This window comes from Nansenia antarctica (genome assembly GCF_963989245.1).
Source record: "Nansenia antarctica genome assembly, chromosome: 7".
NCBI classification, from domain to species: domain Eukaryota; kingdom Metazoa; phylum Chordata; class Actinopteri; order Argentiniformes; family Microstomatidae; genus Nansenia; species Nansenia antarctica.
In genome coordinates, this window is record NC_137677.1 from 16114557 (window position 1) to 16139182 (window position 24626).

Here is a 24626-nt window from a genome sequence, read left to right on the forward strand (position 1 = left end):
AGCATTCATTCGTCATTTTAAGACGGTGGTTCAAATCCCTCTTCTGACACACTTTTTACTGCATTTCATTGTCTGAATCTAATCTAAAATCTCATCTAAAAAAGTATGTAGGCTATAAAATGATGGTGCAGACTAATTTACAAGAACTGACACGATTACAATGGTGTTTGAAGCCTTTCTGAGTAGTAAATTATGTTCTTCTAACTGGACCCTGGATTTGGCATAGATAATGTTTTCTCATGATTACTGATGGATAGATGATTCACTTAGACAGATATATATATATTGTAAATCGATTTGCATGAAGGCTTCAGTTAAATGTAAAAAAATATATTTAAAAAAACATTCAATTAAATCAAGTCTCAAACACACAACCTTTGGAAATGTAGCTGGCTGTCTTAACCACTGCACCAGCCACACCGTTGTGATAACAGCAATGCAAGTTGATAGACATACCTATTTTTTCTTTTTTTACACTTTTTTATTTATCTATCTATCTATCTATCACACTTTCAAAATATCAAGTTATCTATCACACAATCAAACTATCTATCTATCGATCGATCACACTTTCAAAATATCAAATTATCTATCTATCACAGTCAAACTATCTATCTATCTATCTCATAAAAAGTGGGAACTAATATTTCCTAAAAGACACTTGAGGAACTGTCGTTCGGGATATAGTTTCCGCCTGTGAGAGATTTTTTGACGCACGCATTACCTAAACCAGCCTGTCAATCTGCTCGCGACCAGAATTACTCAGAAGGATCAAGCAGCGAATTATCTGAGCCACATTGATGGAACCGACCGCAATCTTAAATTAGCGCCCGGATCTGATTTAAACCTGGATCAGAGTTAATCGCATTCGTGGAATACCCTCCAGCTCTTAATTAATTAATTAAGTTAATCGGAGCCGGCTCATAAACCACTCATCATCATTGGCCAGTAAATCTTGCTGGTCTCTCATTTAATCGTAAAAGCTACCCAATTGCGTAACCTGTAGGTGTGGGAATACCCTGATTGGAACTGACTGGCCATTATCACATTGATAGTTGACTGAATGACTCATGAAAAAGCAATATGATGAAATAGATTTCCCTTGTATGACAGTCAGCTGAACCTAATCAATGAATCAATGTTAAATGTTTAAGTAACTGTTCTACAAGCCAACCAAACTAGGTCATATTGAACAAGCGCATGATATGCTTATCCCACACACTAGATGGCAGTAGGCATTCAATTCAATCCAACAATGCGACTTCAGCCCCGCCTTGACTGTCATCTGCTGATTTCCCATGTGAAGTGGCAGAGAGGTGGTCTGATCACACGGTGAACATCTTCAATGCGACTCTCAGACAGCAAAGGATCATGCATAGCTGTCATTTTCGATAGACATGTGATCTAAATCCGCATTTCAGAAATTGCAAGTATTTTTTTCCGGGAATGTACGCAAAGCTGGAATGAGAATGCACACACTCTAGTTGTTGCTAGCTACAGTGGCTAACTAGAAAGCCTAGCTTAGCTGCTGTTGTACCGACGTCCTAGCTATTGCTCTCAAAGCTCATCCTCCGGAGACCGCAAGCTGGAAGTGCGTGGATGTGGTGAGGCCCACCGTTAAGACAAGGTAGTCCCTACAGTACAATGGTTTGATCGTTTGTGTTTGATTAACCTTACATAGTTAGCTTGTGTTTGATTAACCTTACATAGTTAGCTTGTGTTTGATTAACCTTACATAGTTAGCTTGCTAACTTGGCTAATGTTGTTGACTGTCACAACTGTGCGCCTGTCAACACAACGACCTGGTTTGAGGATACTGATCATAGCTTGATGTTCAGACACTAAGGTAAAGAGACATATAGACAGGCTATCAGATTTCCTTTTGAAACCAATTGACACTGTCCTACTAGACCAAGACGACTTCAAGTACAGTATTCTCACTGTTTGTCCAGGTGACAGGATGGCTGAAGACCCTCAGAGGAACTTCCGGTCTGCCTACTATGAGAAGGTGGGCTTCCGAGGCGTGGAGGAGAAGAAGTCACTGGAAATCCTACTGAAGGACAACCCACTGGGTACATACAGTATTACTGTAGTATAACTAGGCTATATCATGACAACTGTTGGTACTAGTACAGTGTTTCCTCCAGGAATTTTTACCATGGTGGCGGGTAGTGCTGCGCGATTTTTTCGCGTGCACGCGCATGAAACGCGCACGCGCGCTCAAAACAACGACGTCATTTCAGCCAAAACTCGAAAATAAAATGTTTTCCTGTAAATTAAAAACAAGGGTAGTCCGTCCGTCCGTCCCTCTCTGGAATGGAATGGAATGGACTTTATTTGTCATTGCTACAGTACAGGTACCAGACAACGAAATGGTCCATTAAATAAAATGACACGGTTCAAATGTTCACGCCGGCAGTCCGGCTCTCACACATACTGGCAGCGTCCCGGTCTGACTTAGCTCTCGTTTGTGCACGGCTTTCTTTCTTTCCTTCCTTCCTTCCTTCCTTTATGTGAAGTGGCCGGTCCCGGGCACAGCTGCCTCGCATCCGCTCAACGAGCCCGGCGGTTCGGTGCTGCGCTGATTAGCGGATGCGGGACAGCTGTGTGAGCGGATCGCTCCATCTCTCATCTTGATGAAGATGAATGATCTTTATTGTCATTGTAACAGGTACAACGTAATTTAAATGAGGAATCACAAAACAGTTTTGCAAGCGCGTCGCTTCGCGCTTGTGGGTGTGTCTAGCGCTGTGAAGGTCTGAAAAGCGGCCTAAATCTTTTTTTTTTTTTTGGGGTTGAGAAATCTGCATGGTGGCGGAGGAAATTCCATCGTGGCGGACCGCCACGATGAAATGCATGTAGAGGAAACACTGTAGTACTCTAGTACCTCAAAGAATGTACCTACTACTGAGGGTGGTGATTGTACAGATACAGTTAGGTCCATATACAGTATATCTCAAAAGTGAGTACACCCTTTAGATTTTTGCAAATATTCTGTTATATCCTTTCAGGGGATAACATTATCCTACTGAAACTTTGATATAACTTAAAGTAGTCAGTGTGCTGCTTGAATAACAGTATAGATTTATTGTCCTTTGAAAATTACTCAGTACACAGCTGTTAATGTCTAAACAGCTGGCAACAAAAGTGAGTACACCCCATAGTGAACATGTCCTAATTGTGCCCAATGATGTTGTTTTCCCGCCCTGGTGTCATGTGACTCGTTAGTGTTACAAGGATTCAGGTGTAAATGATAAGCAGGGCTGTTAAATTTGGTGTTTTGGGCACAATTCTCTCTGAATGCTGGACAACATGGCACCTCATGGCAAGGAACTCTCTGAGCGGCTGAAAAAAAGGATTATTGCGCTTCACAAAGATGGCCTTGGCTATAAGAAGATTGCCAACACCCTGAAAATGAGTTGCAGCACAGTGGCTAAGATCATACAGCGGTTTTCCAGGACAGGTTCCACTCGGAACAGGCCTCGCCAGGGTCGACCAAAGAAGTTGAGTCCACGTGCTCAGCGTCATATCCAGAGGTTGGTTTCCAAAAATAGACGTGCGAGTGCTTCCAGCATTGCTGCAGAGGTTGCAGACGTGGGATGTCAGCCTGTCAGTGCCCAGACCATACGCCGCACACTGCATCAAATCGGTTTGTATGGCCGTCGCCCCAGACAGAAGCCTCTTCTGAAACCGATGCATAAGAAAGCCCGCAAACAGTTTGCTGAAGACAATGAATCCAAGAACATGAGTTACTGGAACCATGTCCTGTGGTCTGATGAGACCAAAATAAACCTGTTTGGGTCAGATGGTGTCCGGCGTGTATGGCGGCACCCTGGTGAGGAGTACCAAGAAAAATGTGTTTTGCCTACAGTCAAGCATGGTGGTGGCAGCATCATGGTCTGGGGCTGCATGAGTGCTGCCGGCACTGGGGAGCTGCATTTCATTGAGGGACACATGAATTCCAATATATACTGTGACATCCTGCAGCAGAGCATGGTTCCCTCTCTTCGGAAACTGGGCCGTAGGGCAGTTTTCAAACATGATAATGACCCTAAACACACCTCCAAGATGACAACGGCCTTGCTGAAGAAGCTGAAGGTTAAGGTGATTGACTGGCCAAGTATGTCTCCAGACCTAAACCCAATTGAGCACATGTGGGGCATCCTCAAGAGGAAGGTGGAGGAGTGCAAGGTGTCCAACATCCGTGGGCTCCGTGATGTCGTCATGGAGGAGTGGAAGAAGATTCCAGAAGCAACCCGTACAGCTCTGGTGAATTCCAGCAGTGCTAGATAACAATGGTGGTCACACAAAATATTGACACTTTGGGCACAATTTAGACATGTTCACTATGGGGTGTACTCACTTTTATTGCCAGCTGTTTAGACATTAACAGCTGTGTACTGAGTAATTTTCAATGGACAATAAATCTATACTGTTATTCAAGCAGCACACTGACTACTTTAAGTTATATCAACGTTTCATTAAGATAGTGTTATCCCCTGAAAGGATATGACAGAATATTTGCAAAAATCTAAAGGGTGTACTCACTTTTGAGATATACTGTATATTTGGACACAGATAGAATTTCTGTAATTTTAGCTGTTTACCTAAACATATTCAAGTTACAGTTATATAATGAATATGGGCTTAAAGTGCAGACCCTCAGCTTTAGGGTAAGGGTATTCACATCCAAATTGAAGGAAGGGTTTAGGAATTACAGCTCTTTAATATGTAGCTCCCTCTTTTTCAAGGGACCAAAATAATTGGACAATTGACTCAAAAGCTGTTTCATGGGTCAGTGTGGGCTATTCCTTCATTATTTCTTTATCAATTAAGCAGGTAAAAGGTCTGAGTTTATTCCAAGTGTGGCATTTGCATTTGGAAGATGTTGCTGTATACGCACAACATGCAGTCAACAGAGCTCTCAATGCATGTGAAACAGGCCATCCTTCAGAAACAACCAGAAAATCCCTGTTCAACCCCTTGAATTAAAGCTGAAAGTCTGCACTTCAATTACATCTCGATTGTTTCATTCCAATTTCCAAATCCATTGTGGTGGCATACAAGAGCCAACATTATGGAAATTGTCACTGTCCAAATATTTACGGACCTAACTGTATATCATTAGCTATCTTTACTGTTGCTGTGTATGCCATTTATGTGTGTGTGTGTTTGTGTGTGTGTGCGTGCGTGCATCTGTCTATATTTATAATTTGCCTTAATAAATGTGTGAATCTGTGTTGTCCCTCTGTCAGACGTGGAGAAGTTGAGCACGTTCAGTCAGAGGTTCCCTCTGCCCTCCATGTACAGGAACCATGTCTGGAAGGTACTGCTGGGTAAGACTCAAACACTGACCACCCCACATGCTTAATGACAGACTACATCTAACTCAGGTCACTCTGCCAAACCTTATTGAACATGACACCTCTCACCTAGCCCTATTTTTCTACAAAAACACAGCAGTGATGGACCAGACCCACAAACAGACATACCCGTTGTCCAGCGTCACACACTGATGATGGTACCCTGTCTCTGTAGGCATCCTGCCACCTCACAGTGACTCTCACTCGCTGGTAGGAGGGTATCGGCGGGAGCAGTACCAGGATGTGCTGGAGTCTCTAGAGGTGATGAGATTTGTCCATGCTGCTACTCCCCAGACGCAGGTGTACCTGCGCATGTTCCAGCTGGAGAGCCAGGTGCTGCCCCGTCGCTCTGAGACCACACCCCCGGTGAGGAGATGGAGCATGGCTCATCTAAACCCAAAGCCTGACTGATCCTATTCTTGGATGGATGACTTGTTTTTTTAAATTAAAAACCTAAATGTAATTCATTGGTTTCAGGACAAGGAAGATGAGGACTTTCTGGCCATCGGTCGAGCCATGGAGGAGATTGTGGAGGACCCTGTGGACTGCTATTGGCTGATCAAGTGCTTTGTCAATCAGTTCAACAACAAGTTTGGAGACTCCATCCCCCACCTGGTGAGTACTGGAGATGTCGTATGGGTGTTGAACACATGAGTAGTATTGTTTTACACACTAGGTCAGGGGTGCTCACACTTTTTGGAACCAAGATCTACTTTTCAAGTAGCCAGTCTGCCAAGATCTACCAGTCTAGTTTCAACATCGCAAACGTACATGCACGTACTACAAACACACACACACACACACACACACACACACACACACACACACACACACACAGTTCTCAGCCTGCATAGTAAACTCACAATACACTTTCCCTCTCTCTGTCACACAGCCACAGGAGAAGACCATCACAAACCCTCCCTCTTTGCTATTCTCGCTCACACACATTCACACACACACACACACACACACACACACACACACACACACACACACACACACACACACACACACACACACACACACACACATTTGCCAGTCTGCATAGGGAGCCATAGCACAAACCCTCCCTCTCTCTCCCTCTCTCTCTCTCACTCTCTTACACACACACACACACACACACACACACACACACACACACACACGCACACGCACACGCACACACACACACACACACTCACTTTCTCTCACTCACACACTGACAGCCAGTCTGCAGTACCATAGCCAACTACTGATCCAACAAACAGAAAAGTAAACCAGATACAAAACAGGTAGTTCCCTAGTTTGAAAGGAGGAAATAAATGCATTTCTCTACCTTAGTGGGAGACCTGGCACTGGGAGGAGGCAGCTAGTTTCTAATAGTCAGGGCTGTAGGAGCTGGTTGCAAGGTGTCATCAGCCACTGTGGATCTGTCATCGAAAAGGCAATCTGCAGCCTCGAGAAACTTTTTTCACAATTTCGCCGTCTTTGAATGACTTCTTGTGTTTAACAAGAACGTGACTGACGCGATAAGAAGCTATCGTTGCAGCCGTACGTTTTCGCTCTTTTGCCACATTTCCCTTCTTCGAAATAGCCATCGTAGATTTGCTGATCAGACAGACGCATTTCCAATATCACATCGTGTAAAAAAGTCCTCCTCCCATTCTGGATGGAAGTTATACGTTATTGGTTTCTTACTTGGTCCAGCTTCCCCACTCATTTGTATAGCCTTTATTTAGTATTATATAGTAAATAGAAGAAATTGGAAGGCTAACTAGGTAATTAGTCTCGCCGGTATTTAGTATTTTGTAGTTGGTGCTGTTGACTGCGCATGCGTGGTGAACCGCGTGTTAGGTGTAGGTGAAAAGATCAGATCTCAGACTGGCTTACCTGTACGTCAATCAAGTGGCAAAAGCCATAGTGAGGATGGATGATAGGCGAACTTTTATTTTTATTTTTTTTCCCCGTTTTGTTCAATGCCATGCGATCTACCCATACTACCTTTGCGATCGACGTATTGGGCACCCCTGCACTAGGTGATCCTTTTAAAAGAACAGATGGTGTGCTCTGAAAGAAACATGTGGTTTTGGTGGATTCATTCATCAGTCTCTTTGTAACCCTTTGTCGTGTGTGTGTGTGTGTGTGTGTGTCTCTGTCTCTTTCTCTCTCCCCCCCCCGTTATGTTGGTCCAGCCAAAGAGTCTGGAGCACTATCTCAGTGTGGAGGAGCCCAGGCTGCTAAACCATCTGAAGAGTACGGGGGCCCTGGGGCTGCTGCCGTACAGCCTTTGGTTCAGGCGCTGCTTTGCTGGCTGCCTGCCTGAGTCCAGCCTGCAGAGGTGTGTGTGAACCAACCAAACCTGACCTGCTCACGCACAGACGCACCACTCAGTTCTCACGTGTGTCCTCTTGTTGAAGCCCACTGCGGTGTGTGTCTGTGCTGGGTGCTGGGGTTATGACACATACGGTCTGGTTTCTCAGGGTGTGGGACAAGGTGATCAGCGGCTCGTGTAAGATCCTGGTTTTCGTTGCCGTCGAGATTCTGCTCAGCTACAAGATCATGCTTATGGGCATGAGCCGGCCTGAGGCTATGGTCAACTATCTGTGCAATGTGAGTAAAAGCATGATTATAGTGTGTGTGTGTGTGTGTGTCTGTGTGTGTGTGTGCGTGCGTGCACATGGATTTGTGTGTGCAGAAGCAGAAGAAGGTGTGTGTGAGTTAAGTCACCAAACCTATTGAGTCAAGATGGAGGGAGAGTGAGGTGCAACCAAGTGGAAAGATGCTGTGTGATTCTATATATTTTTTTGTGTAATAGTTTGGATTGAACCCACTGATTGGCTGTAATATCCAGCCCTCTGATTGGCTGTTAAATAATGAATGGAGTGCAGAATAAGCAATGGTGTCAAACACACCAGGGTTTCCGTTAACCGGTAATTACCGGTCTTTGTCCGGTAAAATTTGTTGAAGTCCGACAAATTTAAAACTCTTCGGTCATAATGTCCGGTGAAAATAATTCCCTCTTAAAACCCTTCTGCGCCGAAATGTACCTCCGTCGGCACAAATCCGCACCCAACATTGTAATTACCGTAATTTCTAAACGGTTTGTGCTATCGAAAAAAATCCAACTGTCCCTGAAAGCTGAGATGTTGCACTTCAACCAACATATAGGGTATTACGGTAAAATGTGACGTGACGACATTCTCAGAGTCAGTTTACTCACAGTGAAGGCGGAGGAGGAGTTGTACTCCCGAGTCCGATTACGGTAAGTATGATTTGACAGGCAGTTAAACTAAATGCCTTCCCAACCAGCGAGACGTGGTTATAGAAATGACGTTGTTTTATTGATAAAAAAAGGGTAAAACTGGAAAGAGAAAATAGAAAACTCACATTAATCCCAAACAATTTAACAGACTTCAGTTAACGTAATGTGTAGTCTGTTCATTGATCAATGCAGTCTGTTCATTTCCCAGTGTGGCGCGCGTTCAGCGCTGGACATAATGGCATAGCACGCATGCGAATCATGTTATATTATTATATATTATATAGCTTGCATCTAATCGTATCGGATGAGAAATAGACATTAAACGGCATATATAGGCTAGGCTACACAACAGTAATCACCGCGACAAACAGCTATATTATATTTTAATATGATGACCGGAATATCTCACGTTTGTCCGGTAAATTGAAATCTTCCCGGACACGATGACCGGCGGCAATTTTTTCTAACGGAAACCCTGAAACACGTTCCCTTCCATTCCAATGAGCCCGTCCTCTGATCTCTATCTCCACAAGCCTCCCCTGATATATAGTTCCTTATCTTTTCTATGTTGAGGTTAATTTAACATTGTAGTGAGATTGTTTCTGTGCCAGTCAGTATGATGCCAATCCACAGATTAAAGTCAATGCCTGTCTGTTTAATTGGATGGAATTCAGTATTTGAAACATGAAAAATGTTATTGATATAGTTGAAATGCAAGCTAACAGTATGTGGGATTTGAAGGTCATTGCACATCTGTGAATGACCTGTGTGTGTGTGTGTGTGTGTGTATACGTACATACGTGAGTGTACAGTAGGTGTTCCTATCGTGGTCATACCCATTAATTCTATGGTCATTCATCTACATTTGCCTGTCTTTTCTACCAGATGCCACAAGAGAACACGGACGCCATCGTGACCAAAGCTATCGACCTGTGGCACAAGTACTGCGGTACCCCCATGCACTCAGTATAGGATGAGACCAGACCCTCCTGATGAGGGGGATGATGAGGGGATAATGTCCAGACCCTCCTGATGGAGCGGATCAGTACCCAAAGACAATACCACACCCTGGGATAGTCCTTGACGTCCGAACCCTAACCTATATTGTGAGGGAACATCCACATGACATTGAGATTGGACTGTACAGAACCCTGGTCTCGGTTATTATGGGGGGGGAATCATGCCCTCTTCCTAGTATCTTCAGCACACAGCCGTCCCCAAATGACCTATTCCAAAATAATGTTTCATGGCTTGTAAATGTATGTATTTATATGTATTTGGTGGCTTGCTTAGCATATGAGTATCTAGCCGAAATCTGATTTGTTTATGGCAATAAACATCAATGTCAGCGAAGAGGAAATTGAATATTGAAGTGCATATATAATATATAATAAGTGCAAAATATATATAGTATAATTTCTGTTTGTGAAGTTGTATACACTGCTGTATGAAAGAGACAGCTGAGCAAATGCAGTTTTGAATGTCGATTTTTTTAGTAAGTTTCCTATGTAAGAAACTGCATACATCATAGAAGACACACAATAAGTTAAATCACATGCAGTTTCCCTCATTACAAAAAGAAAAGAAAACATTTTGAAAGTTTCTTTGTACATATATTGTCGAGAGAGAATGTCCTCTCTTTACTTTGTTTACACGCACGCACGCACTCGCACACACAAACACAACCATGACACATACCAGATCAAACGGTTCTCCAATGAAAGGACCAAGACCCTCAACTTCTACTGTACGTCCTGATTGTAAACAATAACAATGTTGGAGTGAAGGTGGTACTCGTCCGAATTTTTTTTTTTGTACTGCGATGAGGAAATAGGAAAGAGTCCGTTCACTCTTGGTGATCTTTAACTTGCAAGTCTACAGACAATGTATACTTTATACTGTATCAAAACGTCATCAAAACAAAGTCAGTTTGGCAACTTTTGAATCCCTGTAAACAATACGAGGCACAGTGACACAGTGGGTTGCAGAACTCAACAAAATGATCTGAGGTGCATTCATGATCACAACTCTACAGCATTTCAAATGGCTTTGGTTTAGAGCGGGGTAGCGCTCTGAAATGTTCCTAGTGTTTGAGCACCTGAATGCAGCCCAGGAAGTGAGCAATACATGGTTTTGTTTTGTTATTGCCAAGTTCACATTTCTAAATCCCAACATGATGACACTATCAATGATGGAGTAATTATAGAGTATTTACTTATATTACTGAATCTGCGTTGGGTAAAGGATCTTCTAACAAAGTCCATTCTATTCATTTAATTTCATGTTTCAAAGACAAAACTATTTCAAAGAGTTTCATAACACACAGCAAGGACCTGCTTAGGACCCATATTCCTCAGACATGAGGGACGTCACTCAACTAGAATCTGACATGAGGGACGTCACTCAACTAGAATCTGACATGAGGGACGTCACTCAACTAGAATCAGACATGAGGGACGTCACTCAACTAGAATCTGACATGAGGGACGTCACTCAACTAGAATCTGACCACACCAAATGGGAGTCCTGGAGAGAGCGAACCCTGGACTTGGTCCATCTGCTCACATCCCCTTCTTCATAACTGACAAAAAGAATCAAAGTAGTGAAAGGCAGGAACAACGACTCCTGAATGAAGACTATTTACCCAATAAGCTGTAGGAGGTCTCCCTGTATTCTATATGGATGCCCCCCCATCCTCAGACTTCCACATCCCCAAGTACCATTGGCACAGATACAGGTTCAGAATTCCAAAATCCTTAATGTACTGTTCCGGTCCAAAACAAAAGTGCAGCAAAGTAAACATAGAACCATCTCTTCATCATGAACAATGATAATAAAAAGGCTGTTTATTAGAAACAAGATTTTGTTTGTCCAGAAAATCTCCATTTAGAAGAGAAAGCCTGTGAGGTTCTGTCCATTAGTGTCTCTCCATGTGTCCTGACCCCTGACCCCAACATGAGCACACTGTGACCACAGCATGATCCCAGCAGGAGGGGGGCGGAGGGGGTGACATGCTTTTGAGGTCCAGCTTGGCCCCGGGTCATCAGCAGCCATTGACACCCCTCCAGGTTCAGACCCAATTCTGGTCAGGTCATGTTGTGGTCTGGAGAGGGAGGGGTGTCATACACAGGACCAGCAATTTGCAGTCAAGCACTTGAGGTCGGTGTGGGAGAAGGAAATATGGCAGAGATCTCACAGAGGAACTCTACGGTCGGTGGAATCTAAAGGCCAGTGGAAGAGAGAGAATTAAAGAGTTACAGTATGCAGCGTGGGCAAAATAGTAGGTTTGTGTTGTCTTGAAAGTGTGTGTGTTTGTGTGTGTGAAATACCTGGTTAGATGGCGACTCGACTCGTGCACTTCCATCTCTGTGCTTTTAAATTCATTGAGTTCTTTCCGTATGGCAGCCTTTGGAGGACAAACAGAACCAGAGATGTCAGAGAGAGAGAGAAGAAAAAACATCATACACATCATCAATAATGTGTATCCATGTTTGTGAGTGTGTTACCTTATCGGCTGCTGTTAGCCGTGTCCAGGGTTTGTCTGCTCTCCTGTCGTAATGCTGGGTGTCGGCCACCTCTACGTAGTCACTGAAGCGGATCAGAATCTTGGCCTCCCTCAGCTCCTCCACTGTGGGCCTCTGGCTCAGCTGAGGGAAGTGGGGGGGGTGTGATGAGCGTTCAAATCAGCATAACTGCAAAACTGCTAAACTCCACCAGTGCAGATGCCTCATTGCATGACAGAAGACAGACAGCTGGCATAAGCAGTCTTGGCCCACATCATGTTTTGTTACAGATTGGTGTGTGTGGGAGAAAGGAGTGAGAGAGAGAGAGGGAGAGAGATTGTGTGTGTGTGTGTGTGTATGTATTGATTGAGGGTCTCAGGGGGTAGTATATCTGGATTACAGTGTCAGCTGTTCTCAACTGTAAGACAATAAAGATGGCCTTGCAGACCATTAGACACCCAGAAACACACACACGGGTGCATGTGACACATGCACACACACACACTCCAGTTGTGTTATGTAAGAGAAGATGCGATAATCTAATGTCATAACAGCTAATGTGATCACATTTCCAATCTGCTATCTGTAACAGAGCAATACAAGTTCCTATGGCAACAGTGTTCTTTTCCTGATTTAAGCACCAGTTAAGAATCCATCTCTTCAATTTAGCTAATCTAGCTTTTAATTAGCATTTATCTATGTTGCTTTCTTTGCTGCTTTCATTGTTTTGGTTGTCTTTGTCTTTAATACTCTTTTACTCATTTAAATGTTATTCGTTGTATGTTTTTAAAATGTTAATCTGTGCCCTCTGGTGGCCAAGACAAGCAACAAGAAATCCTCGGTGGTGACCTGCTCAACCAAAATAGTCTGAGGTGATCTGCACGGGAGTTCTGCAGGCTACGTCTATCATCGAGTTAGATCGCATGTGGGCATGTATCATCCTGAATATTGGAACGAGGGCTGTCCCTAACTACTATTTTTCGAACGATTAATCTAACGATTATTTTTTTGGGTTAGTCGATTACTGTAACGACTAATTTAACGATTAGTCTAACGATTATTTTTTTTACTCTTCGGTTAATGTATCACTTAATTTCCCCCAAAATAATGGCTGTATTGTCTCTCTCTGTTTAACAGTGTCGGAGGTGGTACCAGTGGTGTTTGACATCGGGGGGGACCCATGAAGCAGGGCTGTCTGGGGGTCATCAAACACTTAATTTCTTGCATTCTGGTGAATTGATATGCACCAATTTGTGCCCTTTCTGCATCAATTTATGGTGGAAATGTCATTATTTATGTAAAGGAAAACACAATATTCAGGCACCAGATGACCATTCAAAATATAATGTAATATAATGCAATATAAGGCTCTCAGGCATTCTGTACTTTCAAATATGTATTCTCCTTGAGCAGTCAACACTATCACTATCACAATACTATCAGCTATTTCGCTAGCAAAAACGAAAGCTAACTTATTTGCGAAACAGCGCCCCCGCCACCACGTCGGCGCAGTGCCGCAATTGCAGTTAGAAATTACAGAAATCCACCGAGTGCAACGCTTGTAGAAAATACGACCGTCAGTTTGTCGAGAGCTGGAGGCGGCAAAAAATATGACGGAGAGGCGGCCGCCTCATAATTCTCTATGCAGGAAAAACCCTGGCCATTTAGAAGTCTGTCCATCACCACAACACATAGCTAGCTAGTAGCTACATGGCTAGCTAACGTTACTCTCGCTGCTATGTTATGATTAGCTAAATTGATGCTAACGTAGCATGCGAGCTACGAGCTAGATAACGTAGGTGCGAGCACCACAATGACAATAGGCTACCGTAGCTAGCCAGCTACATAGCTAACGTTACTAACACCAGAAGACAAGACATACAAACTGTGGTGAGCTACATTGCTTGTGTAACATTAGCTAGTAGCCTCCTCCATGTTTCCACTGGTCGCAGCCATGTTGTTTATTTGCGACGCACCGACGCACATTAGGCAAGTCGACGTATTGACGTAGTCGATTACGTCGACGCGTCGTCCCAGCCCTAATTGGAACACATATGGGGAAGCTTGTATGTTTGATTAAAAAGTAAAACTACATGACATGGCTGGTCCTGAAAATGTGAACATAATTGTAAAACTACATGACATACTATGTTGGCAGCAAGCAAAAAGGCCATTATAAAATACTGGCTTCAGAAGACTGTCCTACTGTCCTTCAGACTGTCCTACTGTCCTTCAGACTGTCCTACTGCTGGCTTCTGTGTCAATATGTGACATGGTCTGGTGAAAAGGTCCGCATGCTGGCAATTCTCAACTCGCGCAAATGACCAAAAAGCTTCTTGGAAAAAAAAATGTTTTAAGTCTAAATGTTTTCTGTTATTTTTAATATTATGAAAGTGTTGAAGAGCCAACTCAATATAACAAACAACAGTTTTAGGATCACTAAATACTTATAATTTGTGAATTGGATTCACTGCAACGTCTGTCGTCCCGCTTCTAGGCTACTGGGTTAGTAATACATGGCATGTAAACAAACTTACGTTTTAGGACGTGTTCAAAAGCAAGGACTGTGTGATCATCTAATTATGTGCAGTTATGTTCTTTTTTGCATGTTAATGTTCTATCAGCATATTGTGATTGTGATTGTTCATAGCAATGTTCTTTCTCAACTGCTAGCTAGCTATGGTAGCAAACAAGTCTATTTTGATGGTTTGAGGTGTGGCAACATTCAAATAAGCATATGTTCTTCAACTATTTTCTGATTTTAATTTGTGACACATCATTTGAAAGCTTACAATCCAATCTGCACTTTCATAATCTGTAAAAATTAGAAAAATGACCATGCCCTACTTGGGGACTTTTTCACCAGACCCTGTCACATTATTGTTAATTACCTTCATCTTCTAGAACATCATTAGGTCTATATATATTTGGACACAGACAGAATTTGTGTTATTTTAGCTGTTTACCAAAACATCTTTAAGTTACAGTCATATAATGAATATGGGCTTAAAGTGCAGACTCTCAGCCTTAGGGTAAGGGTATTCACATCCAAATTGAAGGAAGGGTTTAGGAATTACAGCTCTTTAATACGTAGCTCCCTCTTTTTCAAGGGACCAAAAGTAATTGGACAATTGACTCAAAAGCTGTTTCATGGGTCAGTGTGGGCTATTCCTTCATTATTTCTTTATCGATTAAGCAGGTAAAGGGTCTGAGTTGATTCCAAGTGTGGCATTTGCATTTGGAAGCTGTTGCTGTATACGCACAACATGCAGTCAACGGAGCTCTCAATGCAAGTGAAACAGGCCATCCTTCAGAAACAACCAAAGAATCCATCAGAGAGATAGCGGGAATATTAGGAGTGGCCAAATTAACTGTTTGGTACATTCTGAGAAAATAAGAACGCACTGGTGAGCTCGGCACCACAAAAAGGTCTGGATGTCCATGGAAGACAAGAGTGGTGGATGATCACAGGATCCTTTACATGGTAAAGGAAAACCCCATCACAACATCCAGCCAAGTGAAGAACAGTCTCCAGGAGGTAGGCATATCATTATCTATGTGTACCATAAAATACTTCACACTAGAAGACTTCACACAAGCAAATACAGAGGGTTCACCACAAGGTGCAAGCCATTCATAAGCCTCAAGAATAGAAAGGCCAGATTAGACTTTGACAAAAAACATCTAAAAAAGCCAGCCCTGTTCTGGAACAGCATTCTTTGGACAGATGAAACTAAGATCAACCTGTACCAGAATGATGGGAAGAAAAAAGTATGGATAAGGCTTGGAACGGCTCATGATCCGACGCATACCACATCATCTGTAAAAAAAACGTGGAGGCAGTGTGATGACATGGACATGCATGGCTTCCAATGTCACTGATGATGTGACAGAAGACAGAAGCAGACAGATGAATTCTGAAGTGTTTAGGGATATTCTGTCTGCTCAGATTCAGACAAATTCAGCAAAGTTGATTGGATGGCGCTTCAGAATACAGATGGACAATGACCCAAAACATAAGCAACCCAGGAGTTTTTTAAGGCAAAGAAGTGGAATATTCTGCAATGGCCAGAGTCAATCACCTGATCTCAACCCAATCAAGCATGCATTTCACTTGCTGAAGACAAAACTAAAGGCAGAAAGACCCACAAACAAACAACAACTGAAGACAGCTGCAGTAAAGGCCTGGCAAAGCATCACAAAGGAGGAAACCCAGCATTTGGTGATGTCCATGGGTTCCAGACTTCAGGCAGTCATTGCCTGCAAAGGATTCTCGACAAAGTATAAAAAAGTAATATAATATTTTATTTATGATTATGTTAATTTGTCCAATTACTTTTGAGCTCCTGAAAATAGGAGACTGTGTATAAAAATGGTTGCAATTCCTAAACGTTTCATACAATATTTTTGTTCAACCCCTTGAATTAAAGCTGAAAGTCTGCACTTCAATTACATCTCGATTGTTTAATTCCAAATCCATTGTGGTGGCATACAGAGCCAAAGTTATGGAAATTGTGTCACTGTCCAAATACTTCCGGACCTAACTGGATGACCCACTCCATAAGGCTCCAAAAAGAGCTGGGAGAAAAACGGTGGACAAAACTGGGTGTTTATAATGTGATGGATCTTTCATAACTACTGTGTGTATCATGTGTGATATTTTATTTTAAATGAGGCAAATTTGTTTTGATTTACTGATCATCCCATGACCTCATGCTTGTTTGTTTGGTATTGTTTTGTTTTCTTTGTTGCTTGTTTTCTTTTTGCTGGCTGTCCATAAAATGTGAAAAATGTTGATAAATAAAAAGTATATCAAAAACAAACACACTATATGACTAGAACTGGATTGGACAGGTAACCTATGTTAAGGTTGAGGTGATCTGCATGGGAGTTCTACAGGCTACGTCTATCACTGAGTTACACCCCTCTACAGAGTAAGTAGGCAATATCTGCTCCAATCAAACTAAACTAACTTGAATTAACAGAAGGTTAATTACATGGGCCTGTATAATCTTGAATGTTTGAACACATTTGGAAGCCTGAAAGTTTGATTAAAACTACAGTACATTACATGGCTAGTCAAATCTGACTATAAACCAACTGTTAAAGGCGGGAGTGGACCACCTGGGGGGTATTCCATCAACGTTGCTAAAGGAAAATCCAGGCTAATTTGATCAATTTCGCAAGACTTAATACTTTAGACTTTAGTTAATCTTGACCAGGTAACGTTCTTATCATGTTTTCAATACTCTTTTATACATGTTATTCCTTGTTACTTTTTTTCTTTTGCACTGTGTTGCTATACATCTATAAATCTTTTGCTGTATTGTACAGCACTTTGAGCTGCATTCTTATGTATGAAAAGTGCTACATAAATAAAGCTTATTATTATTATTATTATTATTATTATTATTATTATTATTATTATTATTATTATTATTATTATTATTATTATTATTATAATAAGAAAGCCCCTCCCTCTCTCTCTCTCTGTCATTCAACCCTCGGACTACTACTCACTCAACCAGGCCACCCCCCCTAATTACACCTACATCGCTAAACCCCGCCTCTCCAAGCGAGGGGGTGGTCTCGCTGCTCTCCACAAACTCACCCTAACTGTCACTGTACTGGACCTCAACCTCCCACCCATGTCATCCTTCGAATACCTCGCCTTTTCACTCCCCAACTCCATAACTGCACTTCTACTCTACCGCCCACCGAAGCCACACCCCTCTTTTCTGTCTGATCTCTCTGAACTCCTCACCATTGCCTCTTCCCTTTCTACCCGTCTCTTACTCACCGGTGACTTTAATATCCATGTCGACCAACCCAACTCCAACCTCACCTCTGATTTCCTCTCTCTCCTTGATTGCTTCCACCTCACCCAGCACATCAACTTCCCCACCCATGTAAAAGGCCACACACTCGACCTTGTCTGCTCTGCCTCCCTACCCATATCCAACCCCCACCCTTTTCCTTTCCCACTCTCTGACCACCACTGCATCCTCTTCTCTGCCCCCCTGCCCCTACCGCGCCACCCCATCAAACGCACCATCTCCTTCCGTAACATAAAATCTGTCAACCCACTCACTCTATCCCAGTCCATATCTTCTGCCCTCCCCACTGACTCCACTCCCACCAACCCGGAAGACTATGCCACCTTACTCAACTCCATTCTCTCTGACTCCCTTGACTCACTGGCCCCCTTGAAAACCATCACTGTCTCCTTCACCACCTCCTCCCCCTGGTACACCCCTGAACTACGCACCATGAAACAGACCGGCCGCCAACTTGAACGACTACACAATAGAACCCACCTCACTGTCCATGCCGAAGTCTACAAGCAACATATCTCCTCCTACCGTGACGCACTCCAAGCTGCCAAATCTGCCTACTACTCCACCCTCATCAACACCTCCAATCGAAACCCCCGCACCCTCTTCTCCACTGTCAAGACACTACTCCAACCCCCGGACAACAACACAACTTCCTCCCCTGACCTCTGCAACTCCTTTCTCCACGCCTTCAACAGCAAGATCTCCCACATCAATAGCTCACTGACTGCCTCCATCTCCAACTCCACCACCCCCGCCCCCCCTGCTGTCATCTTCCCCCCTCCTGACTACCCCCCCCCTACTCCTCTCACTACTTTCTCCCCTATTGACTCCTCCCTCATCACTACTATCATCACCGCCTCCAAAACAACCACCTGCTCCCTCGACCCCCTCCCTACAACCCTGACCAAGGCCTGCCTCCCTGCCCTCATCCCCCACCTCACTGCCCTCTTCAATCAGTCACTATCCCAAGGCCACGTTCCCTCAACCTACAAACTTGCCGCTGTCACCCCCATTCTCAAAAAGCCCACTCTTGACCCAGCCAATCTCTCCAACTACCGCCCCATCTCCAACCTACCATTCCTTTCCAAAACCCTTGAGCGCGTTGTCGCTGCCCAACTTCACTCCCACCTCCAATCCAACAAACTGTATGAACCCCTTCAATCTGGATTCCGCCCACATCACAGCACTGAAACAGCCCTGGTCAAAGTAATCAACGATCTCCTCACCTCTGCAGACTCAGGTGCCCTCAACATCCTAGTTCTACTAGACCTGAGCGCAGCCTTCGACACAGTGTCCCACTCCATCCTCCTTCAAAGGCTGCGTCAACTGGGTGTTGAGGGCACCGCCCTGGACTGGCTCACCTCCTACCTCACCAACAGACACCAGTTCATCTCCCTCTCCGGTCACACCTCCTCCTCCTCCTCCTCTGTCACACAGGGGGTCCCACAAGGCTCAGTCCTCGGCCCCCTGCTCTTCCTCTGCTACACACTCCCCCTCGGTCACATCATCCGCCAATTCAACCTGGACTTCCACTGCTACGCTGATGACACACAGATTTACATCACCACAAACTCCACCCAGAACCCACCCCTCACTCACATCGAAACCTGCATCTCCGCAATAAAAACCTGGCTCACACACAACTTCCTCAAACTGAACAGTGAAAAGACCGAAGTCATCCTCATCGGCACCAAATCCACCCTCAATAAAACCGGACCCATCACACTCACCATTGACGATACTACCATCACCCCCTCCCCCCTGGCTCGCAACCTCGGCTTCATTCTGGACCCCACCCTCTCATTCGATCCCCACGTCAGTTCCATTGTCAAGACATCCTACTTCCACCTCCGAAACATTGCAAAAATCAGACACTGCCTCTCCCCCCCCGCTGCTGAATCCCTCATCCACGCCTTCATCTCCTCCCGCCTCGACTACTGCAACTCCCTACTCACCGGCATCACCTCCCGCTCCCTCCATAGACTCCAGATGGTCCAAAACTCTGCTGCACGCCTCCTCTCAAACACCCGCTCCCGTGACCACATCACTCCTGTCCTCCACTCTCTCCACTGGCTCCCCATCAAAGAACGTATACAATTCAAAGTCCTCATCCTCACATACAAAGCCCTCCACAGCCTGGCCCCCCCTTACCTGACTGACCTCCTTCTCCCCCACCGCCCTACCCGTACCCTCCGATCCTCATCCATTGTTCCCCTCACTGTCCCACCCTCAAAACTCAAAGGCTTCGGTCACCGTGCCTTTTCACGAGCCGCACCCCGCCTCTGGAACTCTCTCCCTCAACCACTCAGAGACTCACCCTCACTCCTCACTTTTAAATCCCACCTCAAAACCTACCTGTTCTCCCACGCCTACAGCCTCCCCTACCCCTAGCCATCTCCCCCATCCCTGCCACCCCCGCCCCCCCCCTGGACATGCATACAACCTCCCCCATCCCTAACCATCTCCCCTCACCCTGCCACCCCCCTCCCCCCATGGACATGCATACAACCTCCCCTTCCCCGTTCGTTACCTCTGTGTTCTATGTGCTCATGTTATCTGTTGCTTGTTGTTTCTGTGTTTTCCGTTTTGCCCATATTGTCAGCGTCTTTGAGCCTCGGAAAAGCGCTATATAAATTGAATGTATTATTATTATTATTATTATTATTCTGCCCCTCCCCTCTGTCTTACCTTTCTCGACAGGTGTTTCTTGATCTCTCTCCTCTCCTCCTGTTCCTGCAGCTCATTGCATGCTGAAAAAGAAAGAGAGAAATACAGAGTGAGTGACTGACAGACGTTGTGCATGTTATGCAGTTTGTTGTGTATATGGATCGAGGCATACTGTGGTATCTGTTTGCAGGACTGTGTGTGTGTGTGTTACTTACGTTTGAGTATGTTCCTCTGTTCCAGCTCCTCTACTGATGGCCGTTGACTCAGCCTCCTAAGGAAACAAAGCCACAGTCAGGGTCTTGAGCTTCTAACCAAACCTCTCTTACAAACATCCCCACAACCTGAGCGTTGCGTTTGGTGTTTTCGGTGTGTTCGTCTATGCTATATGACAGTAAAAGACTGGACAAAAGAAATGTGATCATGTCATGTTTTGAGAGTGCTGGGCTGAGCCGACTGTTCCTTGTACCCCATGTTATTGTGTTTTATTCTCTGCATGAAGCCCCAGACTCTCTGAGATGTACACTCTTCACCTCACCTACCCCAGTGGTTCATGTAACAGAGGGAGGTAGGAGAGAGGGAGTGAGGGCAGATAGATGGAGCGCTATATTAGCAAATGAGTCGGGAGGCTGACATGAACAACTGAAGAAGAAGAAGGGACTGTGTCGAGGTGAATAAGTATTCTTCCTGTGTTCACACCCGTCTCATGTGAATGTGAACGTGTGTCCTGTGAGAGCAGCGTAGGATGAGAGGAGCCACGGTGTTAAGAGTCTCACTCCGAGCTGTCCGCCTCTCACTGGCATATTAAAGATGAACATGTGAAAGGCTCGTTTCCACCTACCCCCCCCCCCCCCTTAACTATCCCACACGCTCTCCCCTCCTAATCTATTTCCACCTTCTCTCCCCTTCTTCCCCTCCCCCCACCTCTAGTACCTAGAGGGCTCAGCTTTGTCTCCTGCCTCCAGTCTGAGGTGTCATCACCCCTTTAATACCCCAGTCACGTCAGAGACAGTGCTGCTCATGCGGGTGACTGGTGGGATGTACTGTATGTGCCAACGTGTGACTGTGTGTGTTTGTATGCCCATGAGTTCATCTCGCACCATAGTTAGCTTGGGTGCCAGGCTTGTAGTGTCCTGCTGCTTCTTGGACAGGCTGTGTGTGTGTGTGTGTGTGTGTGTGTGTGTGTGTGTGTGTTGTGTGTCTCTCTCTCACCGTGTGAGCTTAGTGCCTATCTGGTGTCGTGACTCCAGTCTCTCCAGGTCTGACAGCATGGGCAGGATGTTCTTCTCCTCCAGCTCTCTCAGCGATGGACGGTTACTCAGCTTGATGGCCAGAGAGTCCTTTCTCAACACCTTCATGGCCAGAGTACCTACGGTGAACACCGACCAACAGCAGTTCAGTGAAACGGCGAAGAAATCACACACACCACATAGCAGTTTCGACACTCTGCAGGATTTTGTGTCGACTTTCTAAGCCCATTGCTCTCATTTCATAAGACAATTCCAGGCATGCCTACAGCAAACGGAATGGTCCCACTGATCAATAATTCATAACTCTGGTTATGAAACAGGGTGGGTGGAGCTTCTCCGCAAGGGCAACTGGGGTTGGCATGTGATTGTGACTTTGTGTGCGTTTGATGACATAATAAAAGGCAGAGGTCACAGTCACAACACTGCTGACGCAGGGCAACACTCAATCAAGGAGGTGAGCCAATAGGAATCACATGATTGTAATCTAACGCTGAATGGATCCAATGAGCTAAAAGAGAGCACCAACCGTAGCGGAAAAAACAAGACAACCTACTTGTAAACAGTGTGTCATCATCATCATCCTCATCATCGTCGTCTTCCTCATCTTCTTCGTCCTCCTCTTCCTCTTCTTCCTCCTCCTCGTCCTCATCCTTGTACATGCCAGGCATGTCCTCGTAGGACTCGTTGGGGTGGTTTTCTTTGTCGTCGTCACACTCCATGGTCATGGCGGGGGTTGCATGCAGCCCTTTGCTGGGGGTTGGTGAGAAAGGTCAAAGGTCACACACAGATGACGGCCTCAGTGTTCAGTCAGTGAAGGGGGTGTGATGTGTGCTAGCCGATAGATAGGGTTTCCATGGCCGCAATCAGTGGTCAAACAATAAACCCTTTAAACAATAATATCAGCTAGAAAACAAAAGCCCATACAGTCAGTGGAACTGACTCGTTCCCCTCTGGTGGGAAGCAGATGTTGATTCAAGATGTAGGGAAGAGGAGAGTGATGTAACGAGACGGCTGTGATGTAAGAGACGGCTTTCTCACAACCACAGAAAAAAACACACCATTACCAGAGACGTGACGACCACACAGCCAACTAGGCACACTGCAAAATAACAGCCGTTGACCAATCAAAAGTGGTGCAGAGGAGACATTAGCCAATCAGGAAAATAGAGTATCTGCCAAACGGACAAGAAAACCAATCTGCTCCAACTCTACAGGGTCAGGGGTCTTTGATTGTTTTCGCAAAGTCTGTTTGAGCGGTCTAAACATAGCAAGGTAACGAGTCCAAAACAAGAGCTAGAAAAGGCAGAGTCCTGCCATGCCTGAGTCCTAACAGAAAAAAGGAAAGGAGTGAGAAGAGGAGGAGGAAAACAGCTTATGCCTGGAGCACAGCTGACTGACAGGAAATCAACCGGCCTATGGCCCACCAATCAGGCTGATGGATCATGCGGGGTGAATCTGGGCTGGTACATCAGTCACGGGGTATGTGGGTCGATGGCAGGGCGTTTTCACTGAGTGTGATGTGTCTGTGGCCTGACGGTGTGTGTGTGTGTGTATGTTTATGGCTGTTTATGGAGCTGCTCTTGAATCTGAGATTTCATCTGCATTCCATTTGAGATCATTCAACGGACCAATAATAACACACACACACCTCAGTAGACTTAGAGTGAACCTAAAACCAACACAGAACGAGATGCGTTGGATTACAAAACGTGCATCCTTTCATCCCCATCTTTGATGGTTTCATCTCATCTCTGTTTTTTTTCTTTCTTTTTTCAGATGCAGAACCTACTATCAAATGATTCATTCTGTGGAGCGTCTTGGTTCAGTGTCTTTGGTTCAGGGAATAGAAATGGGATTTGTGGCTGTCCCGTTGCACCTGTACATTCAAAATGTGACTTGGTCAGTGGAGTTTTCAGAGTTGGTGTATCTGTCCTAACCTGCCGGTGAAAGACATTCATTCCCTCATGGGTAATAATGATATCGCTGGAGGTAAAGTGCTGCCTGTGTTAGAATTGTTGGAATGCCCCGAAGCTAAGGTTGAAGCTAAGGTTGATGATGATTTGGTTGAGTGTTTCCCCCAGGTTTTTCCAGCAAGTGCGGCTGTGGTGCAGGAGGTAGAGTTGCCGTCTAATGATCACAAGGTTGGCAGATCAGCGGTTCAAGCCCCGGCTGGCCACATGTCGAAGTGTCCTTGGGCAAGACACTGAACCCCAAAATTCCTCCCAGTGAGCGGGCCAGAGCCTTGCAAGGCAGCTTGCCGCCATTGGTGTGTGAATGGGTGAATGAGAGGCCGTTGTAAAGCGCTTTGGAGCAGCAAAAAAGGCGCTATATATGTGCAGTCCATTTACGTGCTATCGCACAAGCTCAGTCCCGAAAGTTGAGTGATGTGGATGTGGTGGACTTATCTGAATCTGTTCTTGTCAGTATTTGCCACTGATGAGCTTAGACTCTAACCCTGTGTCCCCCCCGCGCCCTGATACAAACCGTGCAAGAGAGTGCGCTGGCCCTAGTCTTCACACATTGAAATTGCCCATCACTCGTGATAAGCTGATTGCTATGCAGAAAATGGATTCTACCCTTGATCAATGCTATGTGAATGCTGTTGCTCCAGAGGGAGTGAACAGAAAGTTAAGTAACACTGATTATGTTATCCAGACGCCTGATCGGAGACGCAAGTCTAGAGTTTGCCATGTTAACGACTGCAGGGCCCGTCGTCAAAATATGCTGTTCCTGCTGTATTGGTTCCTGGCTCATGTAATGTTATTGAT

At 44.8% G+C, this 24626-nt stretch overlaps 2 protein-coding genes across 2 annotated transcripts in view; one reads left to right on the plus strand and one right to left on the minus strand.

Moving 5' to 3' along the window:
• The first annotated feature begins 1313 nt into the window (after window positions 1–1313).
• Window positions 1314–9949, plus strand: tbc1d7 (TBC1 domain family, member 7). The gene is made up of 8 exons (XM_080536345.1): window positions 1314–1627; window positions 1953–2072; window positions 5256–5336; window positions 5539–5729; window positions 5841–5978; window positions 7535–7680; window positions 7823–7952; window positions 9490–9949. Exons 2-8 carry the CDS (start codon window positions 1961–1963, stop codon window positions 9574–9576), a joined length of 885 nt encoding a protein of 294 aa, XP_080392471.1. The 5' UTR covers window positions 1314–1627; window positions 1953–1960; the 3' UTR covers window positions 9577–9949.
• A 1756-nt stretch (window positions 9950–11705) lies between these two features.
• The window catches only part of phactr1 (phosphatase and actin regulator 1), a gene marked incomplete at its 5' end in the record, with an annotated part of 23162 nt that continues 10241 nt past the window's right edge, over window positions 11706–24626 (minus strand). Inside the window, 7 exons of the mRNA XM_080536604.1 lie at window positions 11706–11825; window positions 11934–12010; window positions 12111–12251; window positions 20633–20694; window positions 20827–20882; window positions 21821–21977; window positions 22412–22608. Of these exons, the coding sequence (XP_080392730.1) occupies window positions 11810–11825; window positions 11934–12010; window positions 12111–12251; window positions 20633–20694; window positions 20827–20882; window positions 21821–21977; window positions 22412–22608 (706 nt within the window). The 3' untranslated portion in view covers window positions 11706–11809. The remainder of the gene's footprint in view (window positions 11826–11933; window positions 12011–12110; window positions 12252–20632; window positions 20695–20826; window positions 20883–21820; window positions 21978–22411; window positions 22609–24626) is intronic.

Bases quoted from the DNA above. Each gene is read 5' to 3' on its own strand.
- tbc1d7 (XM_080536345.1), top strand. From the start codon at position 1,961: ATGGCTGAAGACCCTCAGAGGAACTTCCGGTCTGCCTACTATGAGAAG. The intron at 7,681-7,822 runs GTGTGTGTGAAC...CTGGTTTCTCAG, and splicing joins CCTGAGTCCAGCCTGCAGAG to GGTGTGGGACAAGGTGATCA. The intron at 7,953-9,489 runs GTGAGTAAAAGC...CTTTTCTACCAG, and splicing joins TGGTCAACTATCTGTGCAAT to ATGCCACAAGAGAACACGGA.